This window comes from Necator americanus, chromosome IV (assembly GCF_031761385.1).
Source record: "Necator americanus strain Aroian chromosome IV, whole genome shotgun sequence".
NCBI lineage: Eukaryota > Metazoa > Nematoda > Chromadorea > Rhabditida > Ancylostomatidae > Necator > Necator americanus.
This window is the reverse complement of record NC_087374.1, coordinates 3,814,965-3,831,422: the sequence shown is the minus strand read 5'-3', so window position 1 is coordinate 3,831,422 and position 16,458 is coordinate 3,814,965. Positions and strand designations below refer to the sequence as shown.

The following is a 16,458-nucleotide window of genomic DNA, read 5'->3' as shown; positions in this document are numbered from 1 at the left end:
TTCGCCTGGCAGCTCGCCCGCCATGTCTGCGTCTCCTCGATTTTCACGCTCACTTTAACGACTGCAAAAGGTGCACAGTTCTTCAACGCGTTTTGACGAGCCCTCTTCGAGGTGGCCAATTGAGACAAGATCCGTGGCAATAAAAGCCAATCATAGTGCAGGGGCGGAGCTCAAGTTCACAGGTTTTACACGTGTCCGCGCCTGGTCAGCTACGCTACTAATGTTGTTCGTATTTGCACTTCCAAGGTCTTCATCTATGCTTATCTAGAACGTTCCAGATAGTTATCGACCAAATTTGGGGTTACAATGGCGGATCAGGCAGGTGGTGTTCCGAACACGACCGCTAACATAACGTTTACGTTTGAGGAACAGGTATGTAAAGCTCGGTGTATTCCCGGAAGTTATGATGCCGTATTATTTGAAATCTTTCGAAACTCTTTCAATGTTCTTCATCTGTGATTGCCGCAGCTATTTTTGAAAATCTATAACGAGGTGACAACGTTTTGAATTGGGACTTGTAGATGTGTTGGTCCTTGAAATTGAAATTGTGCAGTTAGTTGGAAGATGTTGGTCGAGATATAGTTTTTACGCTAAATATTTACTTTACGTACGTATTATGCATTTGGGTTTTTTGTCACACTTATTATGTTACAAAAGGGAGGCCGCGTAAAAGTTGAGGTAAATGGATGGAATGTGGGAGTGTTAACTTGAGAGAACTAACTACTCCCGACGATATTAACTGAGTAAACTATGAGGATTTTAGAAAATCAAATCATCCACATTTTTCTATTTGTTGAATCCCACAACACTTTCTATTTTGGACTGTTTCTTGTCGATAATCCGGGATCCATTACGGACCCCCTCGGGGTTTTAGAAGTATGGCTAGGCTAGGTTTTTGGTGTACAGTAGCCAACGAACGTACTGTGTCACCAGGAAATGTGCGAAAAGAAAATGTGAAAATTTTGCTCGAGAAAACCCTCCTCTCGTCGATGGAACGATTAATCTAACGTCGAAAAAAAGTGACCTGACTTGTGGTGCTTTCAAGGAAGTCATTGCGTTCGAAACGATCGAGCGGGAACTCGATTGGTGCTCTTGAAGAAAACAAGATCCTGGGAGCCTTTTTTTTTGTTATTGATAGTTCTTCGTTCTTTTTTTTTTGTGCAATAATCCATTAATAAGATCAAGTGTCAAGAAAATCTTTCTAATCCGTTTAATTTTTCCTTTTGCTCAAGGCGTATTCCCAAAGATATTAGCTCATAAGAGAGTTGTAGTTCTACTTTTTTCTCGTATAAACTGCTTGTACAGGGTTCGTCGTAGTCGTTGCAAGTTCCTTCGTTGCTTTAATAGTTTGCTTGCTGCCAGGACGTTGTCTTCTTTCAGTTTCTCATAGTGAGATCGTAAGCAAACGATTGAGCAGGATCAGAGTAAACAACCATTGGAATCTAATAATTACATACTGAACTTACAAATCACATACTTTTCCTACTTTTCCTTTTCTTTCTTACAAATTAAATACTTTTCCTGCGACTATTACTACAAAGAATGTCTATTCAAAATTACATAAAAGATCGAATCCATACAAATTGGAACAACAACAAAACAGTAAAAAAATAAGAAAAATAGGTATACAAATCTAACAAAGATTTATTTGATAGCTGGTACACAGAGAAGAAAACGGTGAAAAACAGCACTGTTACAACAACGAAAAATAATTAGCATTATTAAAAAGAAAAAAAAGGAGCGTTTGAGGACATCGACACCATCGTCTTTTTGATTAATGGTCCTGTCGACTGAAAAACCTGGTCAATGTCCGCCTCCTTTCCGTAGCCATGGTATTTATATTACCTTGTTCTTTCCCTTGTCCAATCTGCCCCACTTCTGGTTGTTCTGTTGAGATTCCCTGCTTTTGTTTCCACTTTAGTCTCAGCCAAGTGTACGAAAACATTGAAAGTGTATTGTTAGGGTGTTCTGTAGCAGAAGTCTATGTGTGGAATAATGGAAATTGGAATTGACGTATTCTTTATATGGCCAGTTGCGATTCTCATACGAGTTTTATTGTCGCGGAATATCCCTTCAGTGCATTTTTTTTGAAAATGTGGAGCTTATTCCAGAAGTTCATGTCGGTTGTTTCAGTGCTAATGGTAAAACTCTGAAAATTTGCAGAAAATGGTACTTGTAGGTTTATACTAGAGGTTCACACAAGTTTTTTTTCTGTTGAATAGTAGAAAGATGTGCAGTGTCAGAGGAAGATTTGTCTTTTAAATAGTGTAACACGGAATTAGCCAGGTCGATGTATCGAAGCTCAAAAGTATTCCGATGGTAGTCTAAATTTGACCTAGAGCTTCAGGAAAGCCTAGCAACAGATTTTACTTTTAGAAATTAAAAAAATTGGAACAAAAAGTGTATTTCTTGTAAGGTTGTAACTAGCGTTTCTTCAGGCAATGTCTTCGTGTTCGCTGTATGCGATGTCTCTGCTTTGCATAATTGTTGGTGGCATTCGATCAGCTAATTTCGTCAAATGGCAAATGAGCAAAAAAAGACTCCTAGAGGTTTGTTTTGACACTAGTGATAATTGTCAGTTTTTTCGCCTTACCTTATAGCAGTAATTAAATTACTTAGATTTAGGCTTCAATTTCTCTCTCTGAGGCAAAAAAATTCCCTTTCATGGCGTCTCTGGTTCTTTTCTCACTCTATCTGTTCTTCAAGTAATAATTTTCTACTTTCATTGTACTACTTCTTACTATTTTTCGTTCCCTTTCAATACGGTATTAATCCTGCAGGCCAAATGGTCGGGAGTGGCTAATGGGAGTAGGAGCTACCTACCTGCCTGACGCTTACTCTGCAATGGTCAACAAAACACTTGCAAAGACTGAAGGTCCATCTCTTTTTTCGAGGTACTATCAAATTTGTTAGTGTCCCTCTTTGTTCACCCTTTTATGTCTTTTTTTTTCGGTGAAGAGAATGGTGGGGGAAGTTTTCGAGGTGGGATCACTTTACTTTTGCGTAGAGGCCTGAACCTATTGTACAAATGTCACGGTGGAAACGCGCGTTTTTTTTTTCACCACAGGAAAGCAGTTTGCAACATCAGGAGCACTCAGAGTGATCGATCCGCACGACGACGAAAACACCTCGGATAAAATGACTCAGGTGCTCTCAAGAAATTCGAAATTTCCCGTTACCCTTGAGCATTTGCGGACAGGTTATCAAGAGATTCTATTGCTCCACGACAGATATTCCCATCCTGTAGAGCTGCAAAAGGCAATTTTACTATTATTGAACGTATTTTCATCCGAGTTCTTCTAATCTCTTGAATTTCTTGAGTTTATGACGGAGGATACTTTGCGCATTTTCACCCGTGACATTTCTGCCCAACCTCGAAAATTCTTCCGAACACCGCTTTCAAACTGCTTTTCCTTCTCTTGTCTGCGAAAAATGCTTGGATATTTCATGCTTATTTCAGTGGATGTCCAATTCTTAGATACTACCTGATGGTAAGAAAAAGTATTTCAGAATAGAACAACGAGTACCTGAGAACGTAAGACCGTATTTGGAATATGTACCCACACTAACTAAAGACCACGCTATGAAGTTTATACTAGTGCTACTTTGCTATGAAGGTATTTTTATTATCCTTTTATAATATTTCCCAGTTATTTGTAATAATAAACATTCAGGTTGTGTTGCGCTTGCTGCTATTCTTAAACCACTATTCTCATTTGTTCTTTCACGGCTTCCAATTGGAAATCGCAGGCCTCGTCTCAACCTACCTTATCTATTGTCTCTTAAGCAGGGAAAGAAAGAGATGGATCAAGGAGACATCGAAGATGCGAAGAAGAGCGACTATGTATGCTCATTCATTTTCCGCATGATTTTCTCTAGCCAATTCTTTTCAATCAGCGAAAATAACTTTGAAATTTCCCACGTGAATCCTGTTCCCGTTGCTAGTTCTGGCTTAGTTCACTATAAAGCCGCAGCAACCTTTGAGTGTTACCAACCTCTCTTGTTGGGGCTTCTGCGTATCAAAAAAGCTGATGTTTGAAGTATTTGTCGAGTCTGATAAGTAATGTTGCCGAGATGCACTGTTTTTGTAATTGAGCATATAGGGTCAAAACGGCATGAAACACATACGCAATTGCGTACGCAGCTTCTCTCGAGGCATTGTGAGCTTAGGCTTCGAGCGTGGTGAAGCCCTTGCTGGCACCATCCATCCCTGTTGTTGGCGACGGTCTTCCCTCGGTTCCAACTGCTCCATCCACCGCGCCGTTTCGAGGACGTACGAAAATACACCGCAACCACACTCGTGATTTATGTCGTTTTGACCCGACTATAGTTAAACCAAGTACATTATCTCCTTTTTTTTGCAGCGACTCTAGAGAAACAATTCGGAAAATAGCGTATCTAAGAACAAAATAGCCCTCTATAGTGTGGACACCGTCTATAAGTTATTTTTGTAGAAAATATACGAAATAAAGTGGATGGTTTTCTTCTTTTCATACGTCTCAGTTCTGGGCATTTATTTTTGTACTTTTTGTTTCAGGACTATACATTCAAGATTGAAGTGGATACTCACGATATAGTGGCAATTTCATTCTGTTTACTAGTTGGAGCTGCGCATATTTATAGACGCCATTGGATTACTAATAACATTATTGGAATCGCTTTTTCTATTTATGGCATAGAAAATCTTCATTTAAGTAGCTTTAAGGTTCATTGCACTTTTCTTTCTTTATTTGTTGATGTCTTTTTGTAGTATTGAAGCTTCGAGAGCATTTCAATTTCATCAAAAAAGAATATTTCAGGCCGGATCTCTTCTTCTCGCAGGTCTGTTCATCTATGATATTTTCTGGGTGTTTGCAACGGACGTGATGACTTCGGTCGCTAAGGGTATCGATGCGCCCATTCTTCTACAGTTTCCTCAAGATCTTCTAAGGCACGGATGGCAAGCAGCTAGCAAGCACAGCATGTTAGGTAAGCTACTAATGTCTCTCAGAAGAGATAACTGTCACCGAATATGTTCAACAGAAGGGGAGCGATGCGCCTTTCATTGGGAAGGGGAGAAGGGAGAGGTTGTGTGTTGCGGTGCATTCATTGTTGTCACCCGGTTGAACACGTTTGGAGTCCTTATTCATCTTAAATCTTTTCCTGCATTAGTAGCACTTATCTCATTCCAGGTCTCGGTGATATAGTGATACCAGGAGTATTTATTGCACTACTAAGAAGATTCGATCTAAGGATAACAGAGAAGGATACTAAGAAACAACAAAAGGGGCGGTGAGTAAATCAAATCAATCAAGATTGGAAAATTTAAGATGTAGAATATCTGTGAAATATTTGTCTTAAGTTTTTGATTAGTTCTTTTCGTTCAGGTATTTCTTCATGATTACTATCGTTGCATACGCAATTGGTCTTCTTATTACTATGCTTGTCATGCATCATTTTAAGGTCAGTCTCCTATACATGGTGCATATTTATCAACATTCTTCCTAACGCGGAAAACATTTTTAGGCCGCTCAGCCGGCATTGCTATATCTAGTACCGTGTTGCCTCATAGTGCCATTGTTGCTTGCTGCGTGCACTGGAGAGGTAAAGGTTGGTGCATTTTCTAGAAGTTGTAATCACTCATGAGAAGCGATGTAGCGAGAACTACGTTATGCCGCCGCGTGGCTGAATACGAGTGCAGCTTAGAAATTTTTTTTTCATGTAGAAACTACTATGAATAATACGGTTGACGGTCGAAAGCTTAGCAAATATTAACAAATAACACGTTATCCCACCACGTGGCTGAATACGAGGACATTTTAAACAGAGTTTATTTTTAAAAAGTGCAATGAATGAGAGATGAAAAGGCTAACAAATACCAGTATAACTGATTTTGTGGTAGAGAGAACGAAGGAAAGAAGGTGAGAAAAGGAAACCAGAACGAGAGAGAAGGACAGAAGTAACTCGAGGCTTTTTGTGAGGTGACCTGAATGTTCCCTCACCTACAGCTGTTCTTGAGACTTACAAAAACTAGTACGTGCTACGCTCTCTTCATCGGAGTACGTATTGCTTTGTTGTTCTGTGACATTAGGTGTTAGTCTCAACAACTGTTGTGAGTGAGGAAATACTCTGGTCACCTCACGAAAGGGATGGGGTTACTTTTGGCTTTCTCTCTCGTTCTTTCTTCTTTTCCCCTTCCTCCCTTGGTTCTCTCTATCACAAAATCAGTTACACCTCATATTTGTTAAACTTTTCAGTGCAAGTCGTTTTATTCAAGTTTGCGCTTTCCACATATAAAAACTTTATCTAAACTGTACTTATATTCAGTAAATTGCATTTAGTATTCAGTCGCAGCAGAGACTGATATCCGAGAACAGTTAAATACGTAGAATACATAGAAGATTTTTCTAGCCTTTAAATCGCCCGCTCTTTGCTTGTAATAATTCAGAAAATTATCACAACTCTGACCTCCATGTTATTGTTAGCATTTTTAGATGAAAACTACCTTCTAGGATAACACCGCCTGAAGTCTATGTTCTGGTTTTTTCTTAACATTAAGTCCTAACTGAAAAGAAGATACTTTCCTTAAGTCAGCGAATACCATTTGTAAGAACTGTGTTCCAGGAGCTGTGGAACTACAGCGAGGAGCATTTGACTGATAAGGCTGAGAAGGACTCAGAAAAGAAGAAGATTGACGATGCAAAGAAAACTAACTAGAGAGTAAATAGTGCTTGTTGTTGTGTATTGAGGAACTTGTTGTGAATTGTGACTGCTGCTAGTCATTTTTTCTCTGGAGATGTTGTTTTCAGGCTTGCAGTTTTGGGGGCATGTTTGTTTTCGGTACTGTCTCGGGTTTCTCTACACTATCTTTTCCATAATTACTATCATTCATTTCATAATGTCACTAACAATGTTCGTTGAAAAATCTTCAGCCAAATTTGGATAATGTACATAAAAGGTACTGTTTCCAGTAGGTATGCCAGTGAGTAACATCAAAGTATGTTTGAAATTGTATTATTGTGAAAGTATTATAATCACTCGGAATGTTTGGTTGTGAAAGGATGGCGGCTAGCGTGTAAACTTCTTGTGGTCGATCTACTCTTATGATATGAAAGAGGTGTACAAAGTGAAAGAGCTGGGACTGAGTGAAGGTTCAGGAACACCTTCAGTGTCACTTATTTAAATCATAAGACTACGGTGTCAATTTTGTCCTTTTGTTGCTTATGCACCAATACACAAGCGGAAGCGAAGAGGCTGCTGACAAATGAAACGAAGAGACAGGCGGCGGCACCACCGCTCCAATAGTAGGCCCAGCCAAAGTGATACTGAAATGTTGTCATTAACGAAGAATTAGGTGTAATTGAGGTTTAATTAGCACAATTTTCCCAACAAGAAAGGTATACATATAGGCTAGAACACTGTTCGACTGTGAATAAGAGCATCATTAGTGAGTGGATGGAGGTCCCGAGGGTTTGTCCCTTTCTCCTAAGAGCCTAAGAATACGTTATCTCATGGACAAAATCACGGATCTTCCTGTTGTTTAGATATCCGTATGCTGCACTGTGCTGTAACACCCACTCAAATTCTGAATAGCTCACCCGAATGATGTTTCCGTTCACAGTTTCGTTCTGGTTATCCTTGAGCTCATTGAAATAAGTGTAGACAATGAAAGCGGATACTGAGCATATTGCTGAACATTGAGGTGATTCAGTCATGTATTGTTGAAAAATGAAAGGAAAAAAAGGAGGAAAATGCAAAGAAAGGAAAAGGCTTATCTAGCAGTCAACTTACTCGCTACTAATAACATAACGCAATGAGCGAGCGCTCCAAAAGGGGTGAATATAGTACAAATGGCAAAGCATACGGCCAACAGACTAGCTGCTATCGCACATGACAGTAGAATTAATGTTGCCAACTCGAATTCTGAAAATTGCAACTTTTTGTCTGCAAACACGGGAAGAACATCTGGAAAATTATGTTCCTCTGTACTTGTACACGTGAGGATGGCACACGATAAGAAAGTTTCGAACCTAATAAAAGCAATGAGTGGTTCAGTGGATAATATAGGGTGTTCTAAAATTTACGCAAGATTTGAACTAAATACAGTTTTTCTCAATTTTTTGAACTGAAACATAAAGTACATGTGACAGATATTAACCTACGAGAAAGAAATATCTGCTAGGAAGGCATTGGAAGCATTCTGGATTTCCGTCAAGAATCCATCTATGAATAACAGAAATGAGTGCTTATTAATTACCGATGATCTTTTGCCGTTCGTAACACTCTGTAAGCTATAAGATCGTCCCACATGCAGTTCCTTAACATTATCCAGACACCAGCATAGTTGGGTCAAAACGACATGAAGCACGGACAGACCGCTCCGCCGCGTCGCTTCGAGCACAGACACGCAAGCGGCTGCTCTCGAAGTGGCGCGGTGGAGCGTAGCTGTTAGGATCGTGTAAGGATCTTCGCTACTGCCACTCATCTCTGCAGTTCGCCATGGTCCCACCTCGATTCCAACCGCTGTCTCCACCGCACCGCTTCAAGCGCACCCGCTTGCGCAACTGTCCCTGCATCATGTCGTTTTGACCCAACTATACTTAAGGTTGTTGCACAGTACGTAGATCTCATTCGCCGTGGCTGACAATCTGTAAAAACCAGCTGGTGGTTCACCAGCTCCTCTAGTCGAGGAGTTTGTTTTCCTTTTTGGAGTTCTTGCGTAGCGTACTTAGAACGATATCGAGGCATCGCAAGGAGAGGGGAGGAGTTTATTGGGATCAAATATCTCGAACCATTTTCAGGCCTTTGATAAAGATAGGGTTATGTATGAAATAGAACATCGGGCAAATGACCTCCGCGGCTTTGCTGGAACATACTCATTCTCACCATCACCGAAGCGAGAGAGTACACGACCAGGAAATCTCTCATGAAGAAATTGGGTTGTTTTACGGTCTGTATGACATGTCGCACCATCTTGTTCAAATCGCATGTCCTCTACATTAATTTCATCCAATTTAGGCGTTAGGAAACGGGTTATCAGGTCGCGACATCGAGCAGCAGTAACAGTAACTGCTGGACAGACCTCATTTTCAAAAAAAAGTATGATCCGATGACAGCTCCAGCCCAAAATCCGCACCAAACAGTGGCATGTTGTGGATGCTACTCTATACACAACCCTACTCTGTACTTTGTGTTTCGATTTTTAAAAAATTGCAGTTGAGAAAACCGTGTTCTCTATTTAATTCAAATCTTGCGTAAATAGTGGGACACCCTAAATTTATTAAAAATAAGGCGAAAAGCAAAAAATGTGCAGGGTTATTGGGGATGCATGCAAAAGCAACAAGTCCCTGCAGGCAAGCGGACGCCACGCCATATGATTTGTCAAGGAGGGAGGCACATGATAACATATAGTAAGGTCAAAACGACATGAAGCACATACGTAATTGCGTACGCGGCCTCTCTCGAGGAGCTTCGCCAGGGCGTAGCGGCTAAGAGCGTGGTGGAACCTTTGCTGGCACCACCTATCGCTGCAGTTTGCGACGGTCCCAACGCGATTCCAACTGCTGCCTCCACCGCGCCGTTTCGAGCTCGTACGCAAATGCACCACAACTACACACGTGATTCATGTCGTATTGATCCGACTATAAACATTGTAAATCGTTATGTTCGGAGAAGATAGGAACAGTACTGGTACACGAAAATTAACTATCTGATCGATTAGACAATGATGGTGGACATTAACACTATGCAGAAGTGTAATCAGTCTTGTTAAAAGTAGCCTGAGAACGAACAGAACCATCAAGGATGTAAATTAAACTCAATTTACAATCACATTTATTATTTTCAAAAAATTGCGACTGCGCAGAGTTCTTTTTGCGAAGAAAAATTATGTAATTCTACGGTTCGACTTCGATTCCTCATTAATGGTTCGATACTCGCTGCACACTAGTATCCATACGTTTCACAGTTTATCTGCGGCATTTCTGATATGACACCCTGCCTTCTGTCGGAAGTCATAGAATTTCATCATTGGTTATAATTGTATTATTAATGAAAATCTATGTGGCGCTCGTGCATACGATTATACTTTTATTGGAAGAAGCGAAAACCAAACGCTTTCCTTGGAGACTTGTTGTCGTCGGATGTGTCGTGCAACAGCTTCCACCACCACCGCATTCCCTGCGAATCCCAGATACAGCAAAGGAGAACCTTCCCGTAGTTGTTGAAACGAAGCAGCTCGCATGTGCAATCGTGATCTTAAAGGCATCACTCCACGAACCTGGTGTGGTGTGGATTTCAGGTGGGTTATGCCTATACGGAGTCGTAGATTATGGAGAGAATTATGGATTCTGTCCATTTCTTCCTAACTGCCGTAAAAAACGGTTCGGAAGATATGACTTCGAGCGTTCCGGCGCGCTATTTTACATAACGAGTTCGATTGGAGCGCGTCAACATTGTGCACGCGCCGCATCTTACGGGCCGTTTTTTTACGGCAGTTGGGAAGAAATGGACGGAATCACTCTTCCCTCTCACTCTCCACACTCTACGACTCCATCTGAAATCCGCACCACCCGAGATTCGTGGGATGATGCCTTTAATCTCTGAAGTGTCCACAACAAAGTATAATATTTGCCGGATCTTAAGATCCATCTCAACACCGCATTTCACACCTTGCGGCAAATTATACGGAGATGAAGCTCACGAATTTGTTTTGACGTACATTACGGCACAACATGCAATTATGTTGAGAAGGAAAGATTAACTCCCCTCCTTTCCCTAAAAATAGTGTGTGGACAAGAGAGGGCAGTGAGAAGTGCTTCTGGAAACGGACTAGTTGGATTCACTATGTCCGCAACATGCTTCATATTAGGCACGCCTAATCTCCATGCAATTGATCGTGGATAACTCGCATGAGGGAGGGATTTCCTTCGATGACACGATCCCACTGATCACGATAGTACCAGCGGTACCGTATTTTACGTGTCTGTAGTACTCGTTCGAATTATTCCGATACACTTTTCAAATGTTGAAATGAGCAGAATGGCGTATTCGAATATTCGAATCACGAGTAACGATAAAACTTAGCACATTTTGTTTTCTGATAATTGAATACTATTACTAAGGGCACATCCTTGATATATAGTTGGGTCAAAACGACATGAAACACGGACCGTTGCGCAAGCGGCCGCGCTCGGAAGCGGTGCGGTGGAGACAGCGGTTGGAATCGAGGTGGGACCGTGGCGAACAGCACAGGTGTGTGGCGGTAGCGTGGATCCTTATACGATCCCAACTGGTACGCTCCACCGCTCCGCTTTGAGCGCAGCCGCTTGCGCAACGATCCGTGTTTAATGTCGTTTTGACCCGACTATACAATATGTAAAATCTCATCAATTTCCATGCAAGCACAATAGGTGGAGGTAAAATGACGTGAGATGAATAATAAAATGTGAAAAATGTGTGACGTGAAAATTTTTGCTAGGACTACAACTATGAAGCGGTTCGAATCATGGTTAAAGGCATCACTCAACGAATCTGAGGTGGTACGGATTTCAGGTGAAGTATTCTTATAAGAGATAGCAGATTATGGAGATGAGGGTGATTCCGTCCATTTCTTCCTAATTGCCGTAAAAAAATGGCCCGAAAGATACGGCTTCAAGCGTTCTGACGCACTATTTTCTACAGGGAGTTCGACTGGAGCGCGCCAGCCTTGTGCATGCGCCGCATCTTCCGGGCCGTTTTTTTTACGGCAATTAGGAGGAAATGGACGGAATCACCCTCCTCTTCATAATCTACTATCCCGTATACGAATACTCCACCTGAGATCCGTACCACCTCAGATTCGTGTTGTGATGCCTTTAAAAGTAAAACGTTGAAGTGTACGACGTTGATCAATCCCTATGGGAATACGCCTATGCGTTCGACTTCAATTCAGAATCGTTTGAGATCCACGAAAGTGTGTGAGCCTTACAATTTATAGTTTTTTATCCTCCTAGACAAATTTGGTACCAATTTATCGACGCCGTAGAGATGAAAGGCTTGGTTGGCACCGGAGCGATTTCGAACCAATGATTGATCGTGCAGTCACAGCAGAACCTCTTACCGTGACTGCGCTTGTCGGCGGCATCGTCCTTTCGATTGTCGTTCTACGCTGACGGATGAGGTACGAACGGGATTCTCCGCCGAAGCCAAGCGGGTCAAGCCAAAGTCAACACAGTAAGCTCAGTGGAGAGCGCTCAGTATTAGTAAATCCATGTGTACCTCGGAGTAATTAGAACTCTCTACTGCTACATCAATGAATCGTTATTGTATGAAACCTACCACCTCCACGATAGAATTTTAAAAATAAACATAGAAATTAATTAGAAATCGATAGAAATTCAACAGATTGGGCAGGTGTAGCGCAATTTGTAAGAGGTTCCGTTACATCAGCACAGTTGATCGATGGTTCGAACTCGGCCCAGGGCCGACCAAGCGTTCGAAACCGTTCAATCGATAAATTGGTGCCAGAACTGTCTGGGAGGATAAAAACACTGTTTTGATACATCAGTTATTCTCTGCGTTACATAATCCAGTTACACATTCGTAAATCTCTAACGATTCTGAATCGAAGTGAACGCGTTGGTGGATCCCAAGCGGATTGATTGACGACATACACTACTTTGTCCTTTCATACAACAGGTAAATTTAATTCGCTTCAAATGTGGATGCTTACCTCCATATTGCGTCTTGTACTCTATTTTAGTTGCATGTTTAGGTGCCGCTGTCCTCAGGTAGCACACGTCAGCATTGGAGTCGTCTAGAATATAAAACAGCTGCTTCCTCTATTAATGGCAATAATAATAATAATAATAATAATAATAATAATAATAATAATAATAATAATAATAATAATAATAGTAATAATAGTAGTAATAGTAATAGTAATAGTAATAGTAATAGTAATAGTAATAGTAATAGTAATAGTAATAGTAATAGTAATAATAATAGGAGTAATAGGAGTAATAATAATAATAATAATAATAATAATAATAATAATAATAATAACAATAATAATAATTAGAGGAGTAATAGGAGTAATAGGAGTAATAGGAGTAATAGGAGTAATAATAATAATAATAATAATAATAATAATAATAATAATAATAATAATAATAAGAGGAGTAATAGGAGTAATAGGAGTAATAATAATAATAATAATAATAATAATAATAATAATAATAATAATAATAATAATAATAATAATAATAATAATAATAATAATAATAATAATAATAATAATAATAATAATAATAATAATAATAACAATAAGAATAGTAATAATAATAATAAATCCTCTCACCTGAACCGTAGGAACCGAATTCAGACTCGAAACAATACCGTATCAATCCGTAATATCGTGTACCCTTGAGGTGTTCATGATCGGTGATGTAACGGAAACTAACGGAGAACAAGCAGCTAGCGATTATTGCTACCGCAATCACAGCGAGCAGTGAAGAGGAGATCAAAAATATGAATCGAGACTTGGATGCGATGCTCATTCCTATAAATTATTTATGTTTTTAACTGAAATTTTTATTAACCCAACTAGATGCATATAAACGAGCGACGGTAAAATAAAATAGGATGAATATAAGTAAAATATTATTATATATTAATATATTAATGGTAGAATATTATTTATATTTTAATAGCATAATAATAGTAAATAAATGATAGTAATTAAGTAATTTAGTAAATAAAACAAGATAAAATAAAATAAAATAGAATTAAACACCCCTACGTCCCTTTTCTATCTTCTAGTTTGATATTCTCTTTCTAGTGATTGAGGACCAAGCGTGGTTTTGAAGGAAATGAAGCCCCGATTACTTATAATTATCGATTCGTTGATTCGTTGCCGCGGATTTTTAGAATTCTATTCCAGAAATGTCTTCTGTCTGCATCTGGGAACACTCAAAATAAAATTTCTTTGCATTTAATATTTTTCATAGCATGGAATTTGTGGTAGAACAAAGCTGGACACACGAAATCGAAGAGGTCATCGTATCCCAATGTTACACTTTGCTACAGTCGGGTCAAAAAAAAAATCCGAAGCCTGGTGCAGTTGCGTAGGAGGATGCGCTTGAAGCGGTTGGAGAAGTGGTTGGACCATCCACTTATTCCTACACTCCAAATAATCTCTGGTGGTCCCAGTTGGATTCGAACCAGGAGCTTAACAGCGAAATCACGAGCAGCCGTCTACACCCTGTATCGAGGCTCAGATCGTTTTGATACGACGACTATAGATCATGCCAATCCCGGCTGACCAAACAAATGAGAAATTGACACACTCCAATCAATCCGTGCCGAGTCAATCCATTCCATTTAAAGTCATCCACAAATGTGTTGTGCCGTCCTGACACAGAACATCTTTGGCAGAGATGGACGCTCTAATACTCTACGTTTATGCAACTTACGATAGATGGGACGATGGTGGACGATGGTCAATAGGACGGTGGCGCCGTCGAAGCTCCTCGAGTCGTTTTTCGTGTTTTTTTTTAATTCCTCGTCTTCTCGGGTCTCTTTTTCTTCTTCTTTTTTCTTTTTTTCCAAGAAATTTTAGATTTTTTGTAATTGTGCATGATTAAGGTTGCTTCTTAAAGGCAGCACCCCACGAATCTGAGGTGGTACGGATTTCTGGGGAAGTATTCGTATACGGGATGGGAGACTATGGAGAAGGGGGGGGGGGGGTAATTCCGTCCATTTCTTCCTAATTGCCGTAAAAAACGACCCGGAAGATACGGCTTCAGGCGTTTTGGCGCACTATTTTCTACAGGGAGTTCGACTGGAGAGCGCCAACCCTGTGCGGCGCGAAGAAATGGACGGAATCGCCCCCCTCTCCATAGTCTCCGATCCCGTATAGGAGTACTCCACCTGAAATCTGCACCACCTCAGATTCGTGGGGTGATTCCTTTAACCAACTATCCTTAGTTATCCTTTAGTCATCCTTTACTTCTCCTTATCCTTATTTCCACGACTCACGCGGTGACAGCGCGGTCCACTGCGATAATGGTTTCAGTCTTTTTCTATTCAGAGTAAATGAGGAATACTTGATGGAACGAAATGACGATGCATGGCGTAGTTCCACGTCATTCTAGGAGTAATTCTATATTCTTATCTTTTTTTTTTCGTCTGTCCTCTGTTAACGCATGACGTAATGCAACGTATGAAATTATCCTTGTTTAAAATAGTAAAATAGGGAACAAGCTGCTAAACAAACATGTATAAACAATAAGGTGACTCTGGGGACGCAGCCACATGCGATGTTCTTCTTTCGTGTCCTCGTCGCGCTTTCACCTTTCATTTTGACTGATTGATTTGATTTTACGCGAGATCAATCTTGACCAGAAGAGTGTAGATCACTATTTCTTAATTTTTTCAACTCTAGAATATATTATAGACTTATTTTTAAATTCTATCTACTTCACTATTTTCAATCATTAGATCAAAATACCATGTTTCTGGTATAGTACACGACATAGTGGTACTCTTCTCTCCAAGGTTTATACTAAAATCTACTATTCTATTCTTCTTATATTCTATTATTTTATTTTTTATTATATTTATTCTTATATTTATTCTTTTATTCTTCCACTCTAGATCAGTATAGTAAGATCAGTAACAAAGTAAAAAGTCACAACACAAAAGGAACTAGAAATCCTCTGCTTTTAAGTTCCCCGACAACGCACACGAGAAGTTGCCCTTGGGGCTTTCTCTTTCGATTAATAAAAAAAAGTGCCAAACGGGTGTCTCTAAAGGGGTTCCTCCAAGACCCATGGACGTACATATTCAAAAATTGGAATTGCAAACTTCTGAATCTTAGGAAACTTAAATCTTCTAGAGTTTCAAAGAGGAAACCGCAATTTATTCTCTTTATCATTCTAAAAGTTTTATTCAATCCGTTTAATTTTCTTATTACTCCTTTATTTTAGGGATTTAAGGGAGTTGAATTCTCAAAGCGGTGACAAGTTGACACGGAAGCTTACGTTATCAGTTAGGAGTTATCTGTACCTATGATGAGGCAAAAATAATAAGTTTTTCATAGCAATTAAAAAAATAGCAGTAAATTAAGTCTACGAAATATCGGAATTATCGGATAATACTGGAGAGGAACTCCGAATAACTCGATAACACTCAGCTCCTTTGTTTCAAGCAGAAATTCCAGGTTTACCCTTCAAAAAAAATTCGAAGAACAAGCTGTGACTTCTCGACTGCTCTGCTGGATTCGATTACAACAAGACAACAGTGTTCGATTGTTCGGAATCCTTGAAAACTTATTAGTACATATTCTTAGCCTACTCAGTAAATGTTAATTTATCTATTTGAAATGGTTTTTATTTATTTATTCATTTAAAAACACCCATACGTCCCATAGAAAAGAAAGCAGAAAGAACAGATTCCATTGGAATTTCGCCAAGTTTTCTACAGCAGAATTATCTTCTT

The 16,458-nt window shown here is 39.7% G+C and overlaps 2 protein-coding genes across 2 annotated transcripts; one reads left to right on the top strand and one right to left on the bottom strand.

The window, feature by feature from the left end:
- Window positions 1-306: 306 nt before the first annotated feature.
- On the top strand, window positions 307-6,696 carry RB195_000326 (uncharacterized protein; the record flags this gene model as incomplete). Its single annotated transcript, XM_013443903.2, has 12 exons — window positions 307-372; window positions 2,439-2,549; window positions 2,626-2,705; window positions 2,781-2,894; window positions 3,511-3,617; window positions 3,675-3,844; window positions 4,538-4,705; window positions 4,800-4,968; window positions 5,172-5,271; window positions 5,367-5,442; window positions 5,506-5,589; window positions 6,604-6,696. The coding sequence occupies 12 exons, from the start codon at window positions 307-309 to the stop codon at window positions 6,694-6,696; spliced, it is 1,338 nt and encodes a 445-aa protein (XP_013299357.2).
- Window positions 6,697-7,163: 467 nt separating this feature from the next.
- RB195_000325 (uncharacterized protein) lies at window positions 7,164-13,517 on the bottom strand (the record flags this gene model as incomplete). The annotated part of the gene is made up of 5 exons (XM_064196592.1): window positions 7,164-7,304; window positions 7,578-7,669; window positions 7,771-7,902; window positions 12,692-12,775; window positions 13,319-13,517. The coding sequence occupies 5 exons, from the start codon at window positions 13,515-13,517 to the stop codon at window positions 7,164-7,166; spliced, it is 648 nt and encodes a 215-aa protein (XP_064052473.1).
- Between the last annotated feature and the right edge of the window lie 2,941 nt (window positions 13,518-16,458).